This window comes from Magallana gigas, chromosome 2 (assembly GCF_963853765.1).
Source record: "Magallana gigas chromosome 2, xbMagGiga1.1, whole genome shotgun sequence".
NCBI lineage: Eukaryota > Metazoa > Mollusca > Bivalvia > Ostreida > Ostreidae > Magallana > Magallana gigas.
The window spans coordinates 58314231-58332232 of NC_088854.1; the positions used below are offsets into that span (position 1 = coordinate 58314231).

An 18002-nucleotide genomic window follows, 5' to 3' on the forward strand; every position below is an offset into this window, starting at 1 on the left:
GCATTCTAGAATGTAGAATCCTTCAAACCGTGAAGAAGTTTTTCTGAAATCAATATACGGATTTTCTTCTCCATAAAGAACAGAGGTTAGATTTTAGAGTAGAGTTTGATTTTATCAAATTTTAAAAAAAGTTAGAAAATATATTTCACTGTTTTTATATACTGTCGTCCCTACTTCGATCTACGAAACAACATTGCCTTGATTACACACAAAGAGCAAAAGGAATGTATGTCATTTGATAATTGGGTTTTTGGCTGCTAACTTTTCCTTACGTTATTTATAGGAATTACATTAAGTTATTGAAATTCATAGATATTTGGATGTTGGTTAGAACCTCTTAAAGAACAGAGGCAAATGAGTCAAATTAAAACACCAATAGGTCATTCAAAACAATACTTCGATTTATAATTCTTTAATATGTTTTGTAATTGGATTATGTTGTTTAGAACTGGCGTATGCATGTCAGAACCTCCAAATGGTGTCCTTTTTTTAAGATCTTCTGTGCCTTTTCTTTTATAGAGTGACTCTGAGCTCCATATTTTTGTTATTGTTTAAATAAGGTCAAATGGAAAACAAACCGAATTTAATTAACAAAAACGTGAAGAGATGACCCTCTATACATTAAAATTATTATTTTGTATAGCATCAAGTCGGACATAACGTTTGAACAAAACACCTTTTTGTGACAGTGACAGTGGGTAGAGCACATGACATTCGGTAACTTTTTATACATTTGTTAAAATACGTCTTTTAAGGTAAAGGGTTCGATACCATCAAAAATTAAAAGCAGTTTCGTTTGTTTAAATATTCAAAACCAAAAAGGGCTATATACATCTAGTTAAAAGTTGTGCTTTTGCAAACTTGTTATATAAGACTATCAAATAGAATTAATTGGAGAAAATTAAATTTGAACTTAAATTTTTCGACTTAACCAAATGAGCATTTGCGCTTTCTTCCCCTCCAATCTTGTTTAATTTTCGAAAACAAATTTTTAAGTACGGATATAAAAAAAGATAAATTGAGAGAGAGAGAGAGAGAGAGAGAGAGAGAGAGAGAGAGAGAGAGAGAGAGAGAGAGTAAATTAGGTTTACCCTTGCATTTTCAAGATACAATATGACCAACAGTCTTATACTTGAATTACCTTGAACCTGTTGCACAAAAGAACATTTAAATTTAACAAAACAAGTTCATGAGTCGTTTTATGCGTTATGACGTCAGCAGGAATCTCATAATCCCTAAGGATTCCAAATTAACGCCAAAAGCATATGACACAATACAAACAATGACCAGCAAAGACAGCAATAAACAGACCAGCCTAGGGTATTAAATTAGATTTTTCTATAAGTAGGAAAATATTTTTAAACAGAATGTTATCCTTCAATCCCTTCATAAAGAAAAGTGATTTAAAATTCTTATGAAAATTGGCTTAACCGTTGAGTCTTGATTTTTTTGTCACGTCACGTGGAGAGCCATTCGAGAATCGTTGAGGATGATTACTTAACAGTTTTACAAAAACCAGCAGACGTGTCCGTACACTCGGTGGCCAAGCTGCGAATACCCAACTGCAATGCAATATTTAGTTTTTGGATTATTTCGCCCTTATTTAAATTTTTTTTTTTAGTTTTGCTTGTTTTTGGCTTGGATAGTTTTTCAACATAGTTCCAGAAAACAGTTGTCGTAAAGAACTCACATTTGCATTGATGAATAGTTAAAAACCTATCATTTACTCGAAGAGTAATGCAAGTGCGTTATCAAAACCTTTCAAAGAATATATTGATGTATAATTCAAAATGCCCGCTGCTTAAGCCCGCGATCTTTAATTAGCTTTTACTGACAAGTATTTTACTATTTTAACATTATTTTGTAACAATTTATTATGCAATATTATATATTATATTAATGGCATAAACCCCTTTCAAGGACCAGATTTTGGGTGCTTGAATTCTTCACATAAAATCTTAGATTTAAAAAGAGAATGCAAAGAGGTCATCTAGAAACCGCCACCCCAATCATACATGCAATGAACGTATCTAGTAAGCCTTAAATGATACTACAACAAGCCGATGTTATTAATCACAGGGGGAGAAAGTAAAGGTCATTTATTCCTTTTAATGGCTTTTATGAACATCTTAAATATTCAATAAGTAATTTGTCAGGTTCGGGGTTTTCGGCAAAAAGTAATAACATTGCGCATTGTCCGGAACGATCGTCTTTCATCTCGATTTCAAGTGGCCTCTACTTGGATCTAGCGTAGTAAATGCTGATACCCTTTTGGTGATAAACACTTTTATTCCTTTCTAGCGAGAGCTTAGTAAGTATATGAACATGAAATGGTTACGCATACTCTACATACAGTACATATATCACTGACTCGACCTCAACACATTGTAAATTATCAATGCTTTAGTTCAAGAAAATTTAGAACTCGGTTCATAGTCTTTAATAAAGTAGACATAAATTAGCATCCAATTCTGCATGTTACCAAATTAAAGCGTTTAGTAAAATATGTAATTGTGATACACAATTAGTTATCAGTTCTATCTGTCGAAACATTCCCTATTGGTATGCTAATCAGTACAGGTTTTCGAACTGATTTTAACTAGCTAACAGTCGTTACTCTGAAACTTTAAACCATTTATTTGGTGTGAATTTATTTTGAAAAATCATTTTATACAAAGGGATACTTATTTTGACAACTTTTTATCGGTGTCATTGTTAAAAGCGGCGATTTCTTCAACTGTAAGAGCGATAGTTTCTGATTGCACAAAGACTGGTTTTGCAAAAGTTTTGTTTATTCCTATCTTAAATATGTCTTCCGTATTCTGCGTTTTAGTATTTCATTCAATGGTTTGGTTTAACTATTGCACAAAGTTACAGAATTTATAAACAAAGCAGATATTCGAAGAATAAAAAAATGATGCGTGTAGTGCAAAATGATGATGCATGGTGTCTTTTAAAAAGTACGATTTTTCTCAGACTCCAATGAAAGTGAAACGGTTATAATTTGTGAACGGCTTACCGGAATCAGTGACTGTCAAACCATTGTACAAAAGGAGTAGAGTCAGAAGTCGCCAAGTATCCTCCATTTAATTAGACTGTCAAACTAGAATGGGAGCCAGGGGTTAACCGAGCCGCTTTTAAATGACCCATCGCGAACCTTCATTGGGCACAGCTGATCGAATTAAGGAAACAATGCGGATTATTACAGGTCATCGGTCTTGTATCAGCAGGTATATTACAAAATCAGATATATTCCTACTTATGTCAATTCGTCGAAGAGGTGGGGGAATAAAATATATCTCGGGAGAATGGAAAAAAAAATTACACGAGTTTTAACATTCCATGGTTCAATTACACTCATTAAAATTTCATGTTTGAAGAAACCAAAACCAAATGAATCAATAGAAGATTACTAGTAATATAAAATTAATTAGGGTTTTAAGTACGTGAGTACTGTGAATTTAAATTTGCGGAATGTGGTCCATATTTAATTAAAACAAAGCATTTTAGCCGTTTGTTAAATAATCTCTCTCTCTTTCCTGAAGTTTCAATAATTCAATAATTTTTGTTTTTTTTTTAAAGACGACATTTTAAGGAATAATAATTAAACTAGGCATTTTGCCACTTTTTAAAAGTCAGACATACGTCATGTGAAATTAATTAAAATTTCAAACATTGTTCTTAAAGGAGAGGTCTATATTTGTTAAATATGCTGATATAGATTCGATCTCATCAAGTAATTGAAATGTTGACAAAGTGTACATTTTGTATGGAAATCAATCGATTTGTGTATATAAATAGTGTACATTTCCTATATTCTATTTGTTTTTTTTCTCCTTAAAGCGTTTGGAATGCCGCAACCCATGTCACTATATATTGCTCCTGTCTTATGAAACTGGAGCTGTTTCTGTTCGCATCAGATCCTCAGGCCTTTATCATCTTTCTTAAAAAAATGCTGTCGTCAAAACAAACCATATCAATAAACAACTACCCGATTGTTTTTTGCTGAATTTGATAGACTGACAAGTCATGGTTTGTATCTCAGTTTGCTCCAAGTCACGCCACATCAAGTTAATTTCTAGATTAAAATCTAAAAAAAAGAAAAATAAAACAAACTGTTTATTGATTTTTTGTAAATTATAAGATCTAATAAACTGAGAGAAAAATAAATGTACGCATGAATTATTATCATCAATGCCTTTAAATATTAATTTGACAACCTAATAAAAGAACAGCGGATACTCCTGGTGCACAAGATTTGGTGGGGTTTTTTTTTACCCATCACCCAGGACTCACTTCATTTCCTTAATCTCTCTTGGTTGCCACTAAACCGTCTATGCTACATCGCCAGCGAGTTGGATGCAGTGAACAAGAGGTCCATGGACCTAAACAGCCACTTGTTTTGATATAAAGGAAATATCCATATGAAGCAGTGCAATATCTTGTGCTATATTTTTTAGTTACTGATAAAAATGTATGGTGCTAAGGTTGGCAGACCTGAGCGGTATTCTGAACATTGTACAGATTTGTGAACAATTTGGGAAGGGATGACAATGAAATCATTAAGATCGAGATATTGTCAGATACATCTAAGATTGGCCATAATATGTGAAAGTGGTAGATGATATAATAAATAATAAAGAGAATTAAAACATTCATTCTTTTTTCCCGCAAAATTTGCTTAGACATGTATATATATGATAATATGAATGCATTTTTATTTTTAAGAATTCCCTAAAAGAGTTAGATTCAAACATTCATAGAGGTAATCAATTTTAATAGAAGCAATGTTTCTAATCCGGCCATGTATATAGCTGATAAAAGACGATGCCAAATAGAAGAGGAGATTTATCAAAATTGCGTCAAATTTTACAGTTTAAACCCAATTCGTAAATGCCCTGAGGAACAGAGGCTCGATTATGATTTCTACATTAATGTTCACCTCCCCTGCAAAAATTAAACTTTCTTCACGGTCATCAATTCATTATTGAAAAACGAAATCAAAGTACTGAGTAGACTGCTGGGAGTTGAACTTCCAAAAATTTGAAGAACTGGACTTAACTGGTTTTTATTGTGTGATTATTTATTGATATGATTGATTGCAATGCACGTGTAGTAAATTAACACAAGTTCAAGATATAATGCGGCATGGCTTAACTTTCAAAACCTCTAATAAGCAATTAAACCGTCCATCCAGCGCTTATCGTGGTATTTTTCGGCAAATAAAGCACACATATTTTATCTTTTTTAAGCATATTTTATTCATTCTGAGGATAAAGACAACAGATCCCTTTTTTTTTAGTTTGCCAATCGATGCGAACAGTTCACAAACACTCGTCATTAACAATCCTTTTTTTTCTATGCATGGTACAACATTCCCAAAAAAATGTTTCCACTTCATATTTGAAATTAATCAATCTAAATATTTCAATTTAAATATTTTTCATCAATGTATGCGAGTCATTCACATTAGTTTACATGGACTATTTGATTGGGGTTATTAGTACAGAGGAATCAACAGAAGTAAAGTGTCCCACGCAGAACCCACTTCCTGTAAATCATACAAAATCACTGCGCCGCCGTTTGTGGTAGCTAAGCGAGATTATACATGGCTCGAACCCCAAACCTGGGAAATGGGGGGGGGGGGGGGGGGGTGTCTTTAAGCTTACAATATGTATTATGAAAGCTATGATAAAAAAAACCACTACGTCAAAAGTACAACCGAGTTTAGCGTACCTAATCAATTGCTATATGTGTGTTGGTTGTCTATTTAGATACACCAATGTCTTATTAGTTGTATTGTGTTATTGGCCTTCAACTATTGCTATTTACAGAATTTCATTATCGTCTATGATTCAAATTGCATTGTTGATCTGTTCTTGACCCCGTTAATGGCTCTCAGAGTACATGTATGTTTATTATACTTTCATGTTAAATACTGAAATCTGGTTGGTTTAGACGCAGTTGATAATCCGTTCTATTACCCTCAGCGTTAGCAACACGCTTGGCAACGGGTAACACAACAAATTGTTACATGCGCGAAAATTATGCGCGTACGGTTCGCCATAGAATTCACGCCACTTCTATATAAAATCAGTAATGTTTTCTTTAAAATCAAGAATTCAGTATAATAAAATAAATAGTGCCCGATTAGGAGGGTAAGAGTTAAAATTGACACCCCTCGAAAATCATTGTCAACCTCCGCTTCGCGTCGGTTGACAATGGTTTTCTTGGGGTGTCAATTTCAACTCTTACCCTCCTAAACAGGCACTATTTATATAATAACAATCCTTTCAATTGCTACTTAATTTAGGCCATATGTTTTTTTGGAATGTTTTTCGAGTCCAGTGAACACAGAAGAATTGCAGCTACTGATTTATGGTAATGTTTAAAAATTATTAAAGTGAGGAAACGCCAGACACCCAAGACGCATCGAAGAAGTTTTTTTACAATGTCGCTTGATTTTGGTTTTTAAGAAAAATTAAACTAAATTGTTCATACTTAAATGTTAGAGCAATGATCTTATAATCAACCAATACGTCTGAGAAAAATTTTGCCAAAGTTTCAATATTTGCGATTTTATATAATTGGTTTTATCCCGATGGTCGAATCGTCATCTTTGATCAAATTTGTTAAAATGACAGTTTTAGTTCATAAGAGAATCGGGTGAAATTCATTTCATTGTTTTTCCACACCAGAACATTATGTTGGATAGACTTCTATACAATACTCTCCAAAGGGGAGACCACTCTGAGCGTTTATTTGCGTCATCTGTTCATACATTCACAATGGGAATCACTGATGAGACCTCTGATCGTTTATCGTTTTTTATAATTTTTTCCCCTTGTTATCCGGATGTAAAAATCCTGGTACTTAGCTGCCTTTTGAATCTACAATAATTTACGATCACAAAGATCGACGACTTTATAGTTAACTACAATATAGAAGACTAAAAACAGATTGGACCGAGAAAAAAATAAACAAACGAATAACTAGTTGACTATATGCATTGGTGTAACGGAATTCATATTTTTACCCACTTAGAAAACGAATATTTTAAAATCGATTGTTGTACAAAAATAAGATTTGATCGTTGAAATGAAACAATCACTTCGAATGCCTAAAAATATCCACAGTAATTGACCAATATTTGAATGGCACAGGTGTCCACCTATATAAATGTTTCAAATAAGGGTTTAAAATGTCGTATTTATATGAATAAAAACTTGTGACACGCATATGATAGTTATTGAATTCGACAAGAAAAATCTTACTTTTTCCACATGATTGGTCACATGATCACACCTGCGTGCACAATGTGACCACATCTGAACAGATAAATGTATTCATTAATTTGATAAAAAATAATAGGAAACAACTGTATATCACTGCTTTTGTTCAAATTTAAAACGTATTTATTCTAAAAGCAATTAAGAAATAATTTACTCAGGTGAATATGTTCACAATTTTGTTTACTTGATATGAAACTGTTTATGCATTGCATTATTTATCTTAAATAAAATGAACCCAGTATTTGTCATGTACTTGTTTATTGCATTGATACATGCCAAAAATATATTCAAATTATGAATAATAACAGCCTAACAAGGTAAACATTCGTCAGAAGATATATTTGTGATCAAGTATATGCACGACTCAAAATACATGCTCAACTTCAAAATGTATGTCACGGGGACTAGCGGACGGGAAAAGTACTCGCTTATTGTCCAACAGAAGATTACATGCGAAGGTTAACTCGGCCAACGCCGGTAAAGAACAAAGGTTGTGACGTCGAGGATTTGGCTTAGTATTTCCGTTTGCTAATTATAACGCACTTGTTATCAAACTTGGTTTAAAAGAGGATATTAATTAAAATCTTTTTTTAAAGAAAGCATTCCTTCATCTTTGTTCGACACTATGATTGAAATTCGAGGCTAAAGTATCGTTTTGTCGCAATCACGCCATTGATATGGTCTGTATATAGCATGTAATGATTCGTAAGAGAACGGTCATTGGGTTTTATTAAAATCATTAGAAATAGAAATCAATTTAAAAGGAATAATGGAGCGCAAATGTATATTCTTTGATCGTACAAAAACGGATAATGATGATGCAAAAAAAAAAGTCTCGGATAAAACGGATCTGATTAGTCAACAAAGTTGAATTAGCTCTGTGATTCAGGGCTATTAGAAAATTATCTGCGAGTATTGGCGATTATTATACTTAGCAATCTCTTTATAAATAAGCAATGCATTCAAATTTTACTTTGAAAATGATTTAAAGACCAAAGTGTTAGTTGTCTCGGATTGATGGTCGATTGGTGCGGAAAATGAGTGCACAAGAACTGAGAGCAATTAAATAGTAAAGTCAAAACTTTCTGTTATCAAAAGAATTCTGAAGAGTGCTAAATAACATAAAATACCAGTAAGTCTACACTTAAATTTAATTAAATGACGGTAAAAATTGGCTACAGTGGTTCTAATTCATTTTGCAATATAAACTAATATACAACAATGGGACTGCCGAACAACTGGCTCCCACCAAACTACAACATTTTCAGGTAAGTAACTTGCTGGGTAAAATAAACCCCAATCATGCCACCAAGACAATGACACAATAAATCTCATATTTACCTGATGACCATTAAATCTTTATATAACTTTGTGTTTTCATAGTTTTTTTTTAAAGAATTGGGAGTATATATGTTATCACCGACTTCCAAGGAAGGCGGTATAAATAGTTGAAATAATTTACAGTCTCCGGGTTGTGCACTTCCTTTCTTTTGTGATTGGTAGAAAATACACGAGGTGAAAATTTACATTTATTGCATTGGTTAAAATACTCTACAAAAATTGTTAAGTCGTTTGTAAAAAAAAAAAAAATCACCAGAAAATCTTAGAAAGTGAGAAAACGTTAAGAAAATGGCTATGAATGAAATTCAGGCTTTATTTTTTCAGTACAACTAGTTAAAAGCAATATTCTATAATATCTTGTGAAAAAATTTGTTCTTTTCTATTTGTTTTGTTTAAGCAAAATTTGATCAGGTATGGCTAATATGCAGATTAGATGCGGTAAAACTAATATCAGTAAAACAAATGCTGAATGCAGTGGTACTAACTTTGATTTTATTAGTTAGTACGACCCTTCCTAAGATTTCTTTTTACCTACTGTACTTGTACACATTTCTCAATTTTAGACATTTACGCTTAAAAGGCACACATAATAAAAGTTCCACACGCCATGGTATGTAAAGGAAGGCGACGTCTAAATACAACAAGAATTTAATTTTCTCTGTAAACTAATGCTGTTTAGAGTTTGCTCTAAAGACGGTAAGCTTTTCAAAAAAGCTAAACTTGTAACTTTTCATATCTTCATCAACTTTACCAACACTGCTAAGAATATTACAGTGAAAGATTTTTGGAAAGTTAATTATATTCATACTAAAAACATTTTAGGATTGTACATTTAACTTGCTTTGATATGTGCTAAGATATGTGCAATTATTTTGATGTGAGGTAATACCTTAATCACCACGCTCTCTTCAGTGAGACAGTTTGATAAGACTAGGAATAATCCACCCCCCCCCCCCAATAAAAAAAAAAACCTAATTCAGTGCAATTCAAGGTTTGTAACAGATTCCTAACAGCCACAGGTTTCGTGTAATTGTAATTTTGTTTACGAAGTGTGTCAATAGGATCAGCTACAAGAGGGGTGATATCCTCATTACAAGGCATGTCTCTCTGGTGTTCTGCACATGCATTTTTCGTGCCAGTATTTTAAACATGGTTTTTAATTTATTTATAACTAAATTACTTGTATGCAGTCTATAGTAATGACATAGACAACTCGGCCCTGGTTCTATTTTGAAATTTTAACATTATTTCTTATCAGACCTTTGCCGTTTACAATTTTTTGTGTAGAAACTGTCATGCTTTGGTTGATTGATTCATTAAGTTATTCGTATATCTTTTTATTGATCTATATAGATATATTCATTTATTTTTATGGTTATTTAAACAATAAGATGCTTTCTTTGGTAATTCATGCGGAGTATGAAGGTGGCGCAACCGCGTGAGCAGGTTATGTAATTTTTTTCTGCAATGATCGCTACCTTCATAACCCGCATGAGTCACCAAATAAAAGCATTTTATTGTTTATATTTACATCTTCCTTTTAACAAATTAATAAATTGTTGTAAAAAGTATGTTCAATTAACTAAATTACTGTTAATGTACATCAGTACGTTAGCTAAATGAAACAGCCAAATCGTCCCGTGTAGGAATTTGAGGCTGACATCATCATGATTATTTCGTTCAGTCCGTGATTTTCTTTGGTCGCTGTAGATTTCGAGTAATCGATAAACGTGGCGTGTATATTTCAGTCCTGTCTGTTTCTATACAACTATGAATTTACTTTAAGTTTACTCTGTAGATGTAAATCACACTATAGTTATAAGTTTGAGCGGGCTCGAACCTTAGCGTCAATCAATGTCGTTGATTCCATAAGACGAGTATTGATATTGCGATGTAAATGAAATTGTTCAATCATTTTTTAAAGATTTTTTCTATATCAAGCTATATGTGTCTATATTTGTATAATAAGTGAAGACTTTGTATTATAAGTGAAGACTGTTATAACCCTCACTAGAAATATAAGCTAATTGTGAGTATACATAAAATCAAATACTGATTGTTATTTACAATATGCAGTAAGTATTGATTTTCAAACTCGTATCAAATTATAAAATGAACTATCCGTGCATATGTTAGTTAAATAAAGGCATGTCCCTGTTTTGCCTCTCTGTAAATCTGCGTAATATATTCTGAATTTAATTAATCTTTTATGAGGTTTTAAGTGCTTTAAAGATAAAAATCAAATTTACAAGGATTAAATCGTAAAATATCACATTAAATTCTAATTGCAATATCAAAATAACAATTAATCTTTGATGCAACCAAAATCAGGAAAAATAAATGCTCTGGGAAAACATCCTGTTTACTTCAAACAAGTTGTTGGTAGTAATAAAACTCAAGAATGATATAAAGATTTGGAATTCCGATTAGTGTGGAAATATATATCTGTACAGACTGTAGGATTGGGGATGGGGCTGATTCTCCAGGTTAATATTTACCATACATGTATATATACTAAAAAGTACTCGATGAACTTCAGAACAAACAGTAATTTTTTTTTGTGGGGGGGGGGGTCAATAAGTTGAATAATTCTTCGTTGATATTTGAAACATGGCAGCAAATAGTACATGTCCGTATCTTATCTCAGGTACCCGCGACCCGATGGAGTTTCTTGCTGACCATTGATTTATGGGAGAGGTTAATTCCGACGGCCTGCACCCATCTCTTCTTACACCGAATATTAAACTTTGAACTAAAACAGCAGGGTTTATCATCTGACCTTCTGTCGTGCGTACCGGAGCTTTGTTTTATGAATTGTCACACTTTTTGTTTGTGTATATACTTTGGAAAGCCTAAACAAACCGAACCTGATCTACAATGTATGGGTTAAGGTTGTTTATATAAACCAGTCGCTCTGTTTGGAATAGTTCCTCATTACTTTTATTCACATTTAAACCACAAACAAAATAAAAGCTCTGATGTCGTTTTTCCAAAAACTAAGCATAAGTTTTTCTGTACATTTGTTTTTAAAAATTGATGTTATACAGGTTTCTTTAAAGAATTGGATCAAATAATAAGGTCAGCTGAACTCTTAGAACGATAAGTCTTACTTGCTTCTACCAGTAATGGTCGGTTTTCTTTAGAAATGAAAATCAAAGTATTGATACCCGGGGTCACTTGATGTGCGTTGAAAACGTCTTCATGAAAGGGCAGTACACCAGACTAAATGGACACTTTAAGTCATCACTTATGAATTACTTTGAGTTTAAATGCGTACTAATATATAGAACCATTTTAACAAGAGCTTGGACTTTGGGTAGTTGTGTCAAACAGAAATGTGACGTAGGCATGTCTATTTCACTGCTGGCCACTAAGCCATGGCTTTTTAAATCAACAAGATTTGTCTGGCTTTTCAGCTAAGACTACGCAATCGGTGCATATTTTGCCCGAAGTCGCGTCATTTTCAAAATTGTTTTGACGCACGAATTAGATAGTTACGGCCTACTGAAAGTCCAAGATCTTGTTAAAATGGTTCTATTTATTCTCACATCGTAAATACAACAAATCGTGTGACTGTGAGGGTCAAAATTATCATAACAAAATATCAGGGACATACATGTATATACTGTAACTATACTTAGTATATACGTTCCTGAATACATACACTCAACTTGATAACAGGATTTATAATAATAAATTACCATCTGATGTTTAAATATATCAGATGCAAACTTTCTCTGACCAACTGACATGCAATACATTCTACTTTATCTGCATCTTTGTGCAAAGCACGATTTAAACTGTTTTTCTGTCAACATCCGGTAAACCGCGCACCGTAGCATATCTGGCTATTGCTAACGCAGTGAGCCCGATTATTGTTACTTATGTGTTAATAGTGTAATCTCACTCCTTATGATAGTTTTTGCAGATATATTTTGAAAAAGGTTATAAACATTAAGACGTGTTTCGAAAATCAAAGTACTGCAACTGTTATATTTCTGACTATTTCTCAAAGTGTAAGATTAAGTGGCGGTAAAGAGGGTCTACATCCGGTTGAACAGGATCCCAGAAGCTAGCTATTGCACTACAAGCAAACTTCCGGCTAAAAGTGGTAAGAAAAGAGGGTAAAAAAGAAAGGGAGATTATGGGAAAAGGGATTTGAAAACACTTGTTACAAACACACCAACCAAAACTATGAATAAAAATTGATTTTCGATATCTTGATTCATTTTAAGTAAAAAAAAATATTTTAACAAGTTTTATATATATTCAAGAGTCAAAATTGTACTACAATGATAGTTTTTTATTCAGGTCTGTTCTCAGTCGAGATCTTGAGGCCCGAGCTACAAGTTCGTATACTTTAATGTGCTTCTTTTATGTTTTACTAAATATTTCAGTTAATTTTATTACGTTTCCTTCTAGCGAAGACATTGCTATTCTTTCGCTAATTTTGTGTTTTTATTAATATGAAATAAATACTAGTACAGATGTACGCACGGTGATATCAAATTGCACTTAGTCTGCACTAGAAATTATCGCTTAATTGTTTACAAGTTGAAACTATTGAACAGTGTGAGACTGGTCTTGCAGATTTCTGTGTCACGGGGACAGTACGGGGTAAACAAGGGCCTGGGTTCTAGAGTGGGCGTTTTTACTCGGGTGATGACGGCGAGCCACAGCGTTACCCAACAACCAGGGAGATCCACGGACCACCGATTAACACCCAAAGATCCAGCAACGTACACTGTATGGGACTAAATATTCAATACACATCGATAAGGGAGCGAGAGAGATTATCTACCTTCTTTGATCTTGTCACTAAAGTTCCCATAACTTCTTTCTCCTGTTTGTAGACAGATGGCGGGAGAGCGACGTGTTCGGAATTATATAACAACGGACGCCTTAATCTACACGAGGGCAATAAAAGCCTATTATAACGTTAGATGTAAAAATAATCAAAATAAATCAATATCCAAAATACCGATAGGTTTCAAATTTTAATGTGGCTTTATATGTATAGAATGGTTTGTGATTTTTTTTAACCCCCCCCCCCCCCCGAGAAAATATACCAAATAATGAAAACTTATCAATTTATGAACAAGTTCAAGATAATGAAAAGGTAAGGATAAAATAAAACACCGGAAATTCAATTTTATGTTTTTCCCCCAATTAATATAATATATATACAAATATACAAAGTCAGAATTACGCATAATTTAAAAATAACGATTTAGGTAGATGTAACAGAACTTTATTAAGATGAATTCAAAGATAATATTGACATTTTCTTTCGACAAATCGTGAATTCAAGAACTAGTTCCTCAATTGTACTATGTATTGGTAATAGTTTTAACAAACACCAAGAATTTCTGATTAGATAATTCCCAATTAGCAGAAAAGTGTCAAAAGACTAGCTCCCAATCAAGCATATGTCAGAATTTCCGAGAAAACAAACAATCCTCTTATACCTTATGATTAAAAATAAATAAGTATATCTTCATCGGGTATAGCATGCATAACAAGTAGTATCTATGAAGCATGTTAAGGCTATTATGGATTTTAATGCGTTAGAAGTTTATAAAATGAGAAGAAATCTAAAAGATTAAAGTAAAGAAGTAAAAACCGAGTTCCCCTGCCACATTAAAGCAAATTACGGCGGAATAATTATCCAAAAGCGGCAAAAAGGTCCTCAATGAAAAACTGATTAAGACATCTCGCTACGATTGTTTGCATGTGTTTCAGAACGCCAATAACGCCCTCAATCAAATGTTGAGAACGTCTCTCTACCCAAGAGTGGCAAAAAGGTCCCTTTATAAATATTGTCAACGTCATACTACCTTAGATCATCATTGGACGCAAAAAGTGCTGACGCAATCATCTCTGCCACACTCGCTAGATGGGAATGATATGGCACTTCTTCGTACTAGGCAAATATTTTTTTCTCAAGGAACTCTTAACTCCTGATTTCGGATATTTGGCAGCGATGAATATTGATAAACCTGTCCTTAAAAACGACATTCATGTCTGAAATGATTTATAAATCTGAGCATTAGAAGATTGAGATCACTATAATTCAAATTCATGACAATTTGGAAAAAGGTTATGTCAGTGAATAATAAACCTAAACGATATGCACTCAAATTCTGCAGATTGTAGTTTACAACATCATTTTAATTAGTAATGGTTCGTAAATCCTATCGTCTGCGATGAAGCAAGCAATGACTCTATGACGTAACAACATGGCCCGATTCCTTCTTGTTCAACGCCACAGTCTAGAACCAACAGCCCTTAAGTCAATCTTTATGAACATATAAACAAGTGTGGAGACCGTTCCGAGACCTATTTGCATTAAATACACCGTACACTTAATTAAGTTTGCAATTTTTAACAATGTGTGCAGAGTTGAAATTAAATCTGATAGATTAAATTTACACCTTCTTATAAATGAAAACATTTAAATCAAACAATATTTTCTCCCTATCTTCCATGCTTCATTGTTCCATAATATAATATGAATGTCTTCGAAATCGCTTGATTATACTGGAAAACCTCGAAAACTGTTTCGGAAAGAAGAATTGTCCCATTTATAGGTTGAGAAGTAGAAATTTAAAAATCCCATCCCTTCCAAACAATAACTTTCTTGTTGAAGGCCATACTCGAAAATTAAAACAAGTTTTCTATTTAAGAAATAAAAAATTTCTTGATTTTGGGGTAGGTATTTCTAACGTAAAATTATTTGTCTGTAAAAGTTCATTATGTGTCGCTGTCGTCAACATGGTTATCGTCTCTGTTAAAACCAGGACAGGATTAGCTAACTCTGGGATAATTGTACATCATTCGTTATTAGAATGCATCATTAATTTATCTTAATGGTGTCCTTGACACACTTTAAAAAAGAATCAATAGATTTGATAACGATGAGCAAATAAAAAAGTCGTGTACCACGTGACTATAAATGGCGGAAGACACGAGGAAAAGTTACACAAATAAATGTCATGGGTCAATGTTTGCTGGAGAGAAAATTCATCAAATAATGCTTTCGCCGAGATGTCAGAATTTTGTTTAATTATTGATTCTAATTTTTATGTGAAAAAAATTCTTCAAACAAGTCGCGAAAAATCAACAATGTCATTAGGAGACAAGAGAGGAAATTCAATTTACAAACAAACAAACGTTTAATTGCTGAGGCCAACAAAACGACGGATCAGTGGAAATCCAAGTCTGAGCTTCTGCCCATGTTCTTCAAAAGAATAGCACTTTTAATTACGGTCAATTTCATTTTTTTTAAAGTAGGTTACAAATAAAATACAAATATATAGATTATTGCTGTCCAAACACGCTTGCTTTTACAAAACAACTATGTCTGACTCCTGGCGTTTCATAAAGTTAAACAATTGGTTTCTTTTGTATCCTTAAAAACATATGAGCAAAATACCGAAGGTGTTTAACATCTGCAAAAGATTGTGTAAATATAGAGTACTGCTTTGGGTAAAGTTTGATCAAATTTCGACCTCTGCGGCAGGGGTAGATTGAGAAATGGATTTGAATTTTGCTTCTTTTTAATCGAAAATTGAGATGCTTAATCACGAAAATGCGTTTTATATCCAATATCTGCATTTAAATACAAAGCGCATACTAAATTACAAATCCGGTAAACAAGGGCACCAGTCACGTTGATTGCTTCCCTTTGTTTATCACTCGACCTGCAGTCCTGTTCTCTCTCCATTTTATCACCTGTTCACACATTGTGATGCTTTATATCAACTGTAAGTTGATAGGAACGCCATTTAACGTCCGCCATAATGTTCTGGGTTTTTATCTACTGCATAATTTTGTTTGAAGATTGCACTCTTTAAGCCCCTAGGCTGTTCGTTCCAACGCTCAACAAAAAATAAAACAAGATTTATAGGATTTAAAAACACGTGCATATTTAGCAGATTCATCGGTATTTCATAAAGGACGATCGAATGAATGATATAATCAGCAATAGAAAAGTTCATGAATATGATTTACTCAATCTTTCAATTAGATGAGCAGATATGCTCAAACGTAAACAGTCACATAGGTTTCTATTAATTTTACATATTACTTAGAATCTCCAATTAAAACACCTTTTATCATCAAATTCATAACTCACCTATATCATCAATTTAATAACACACTTTTATCAATCTAAAAACATACCTTTATTATCATCAAACTTATAACACCTTTATTATCAAACTTATAACAAACCTTTATCAATAAACTTACAACAAATCTTTATCATCAAACTTATAAACAATCTTCACATCAAACTAATAATACAACCTTATCATCAAACTTATAACAAACCTTTACATCAAACTTATAACGCACTTTTATAAACAAACTTGTACTGTGTTTTGAGTGAATGGTGTGTAGTAATAGTGAACCATTATTCTTAAAAATTATGTCCCGTTATAAAAGTTGCATCCCATCTTATTGATGTACCTACAAGTTGTAAATCCTTATCAGGATATTTAGATCCAGTCTAACGTCGACAGTATACGTCCAGTATAACTTCCTAAATAATAATAAAAACAGTCATCAGATTAGGAATCTTTAAATCATTTTAATGATTATAACTCATCATCTGAGCTGAAAGTTCAATAGAGCTCCTCTAGTCACATTTTGTCTGTCGTCCGTATGTCTGTAACCTTTTCACGACGTCTTTCCATTACCACTGGACAAATTTTACCAAAGACGATGGGGGAATAAGATAGCGCAAATGGTCATTTGGTTTAGTCGTAATATAGAATTTCAAATTTAATTTTCTCCAGTTAAATATATCTGATAACGTTATAATACAAGTTTACAAAAGGACAATTTCTTACTATATTCGTTTTAAATAATATTTATTTAAAAATTATTTTTTACAATACAAGAATCCTGAAATAATGATAATTCTAACTCCCACCCACACTGAGTTCAGACTTAGGTTAAAAAGTTAGAATGTGATGCTAAAACTAGCTTCGTAACAGTTGCTCAGGTGAGCAATGTGGCCCATGGGTGTCTTGTTTAAATGTGTTCTCACTAATGACTCGAATGATAAATTACGTAAGACGTAATCTTATCTGTGCATAGAAAATCGAAGTGGAAATATTTCACGGGAAGATTGACCTTCACCGATCATATATGATAGGTAAAAAAATAAGAAATGAACTTCAATAACTTTATCTTTTGCGATCTAGCTTATTATTTGTTTTGAGTAAAGACAAATCAATTACATAACCACCGAAATCTTGAACGTGAAATTAAAGAATGCTATATAATTATTATGTACGGTGGAAAAGGTCGCAAATGAAGCGACAAACGGCTGTTCTTAATAGCCATTTCACAAAGTCTATA

General features: G+C 32.9%; 1 protein-coding gene and 1 long non-coding RNA gene across 4 annotated transcripts in view; one reads left to right on the forward strand and one right to left on the reverse strand.

Moving 5' to 3' along the window:
- LOC105327340 (fibrocystin-L) overlaps positions 1 to 3115 on the reverse strand; it is a 43819-nt gene extending 40704 nt beyond the window's left edge. For all 3 annotated transcript variants that reach the window (XM_066077487.1, XM_066077488.1, XM_011427760.4), the window contains exon 1: positions 3020 to 3115. In XM_066077487.1, the coding sequence (XP_065933559.1) occupies positions 3020 to 3086 (67 nt within the window). In that variant the 5' untranslated portion in view covers positions 3087 to 3115. The remainder of the gene's footprint in view (positions 1 to 3019) is intronic.
- Positions 3116 to 12585: 9470 nt separating this feature from the next.
- On the forward strand, positions 12586 to 13639 carry LOC136272534 (uncharacterized). Its single transcript, XR_010710538.1, has 4 exons — positions 12586 to 12744; positions 12945 to 12982; positions 13224 to 13379; positions 13487 to 13639. It is a non-coding gene; the product is annotated as an uncharacterized lncRNA (long non-coding RNA).
- Positions 13640 to 18002: the final 4363 nt, after the last annotated feature.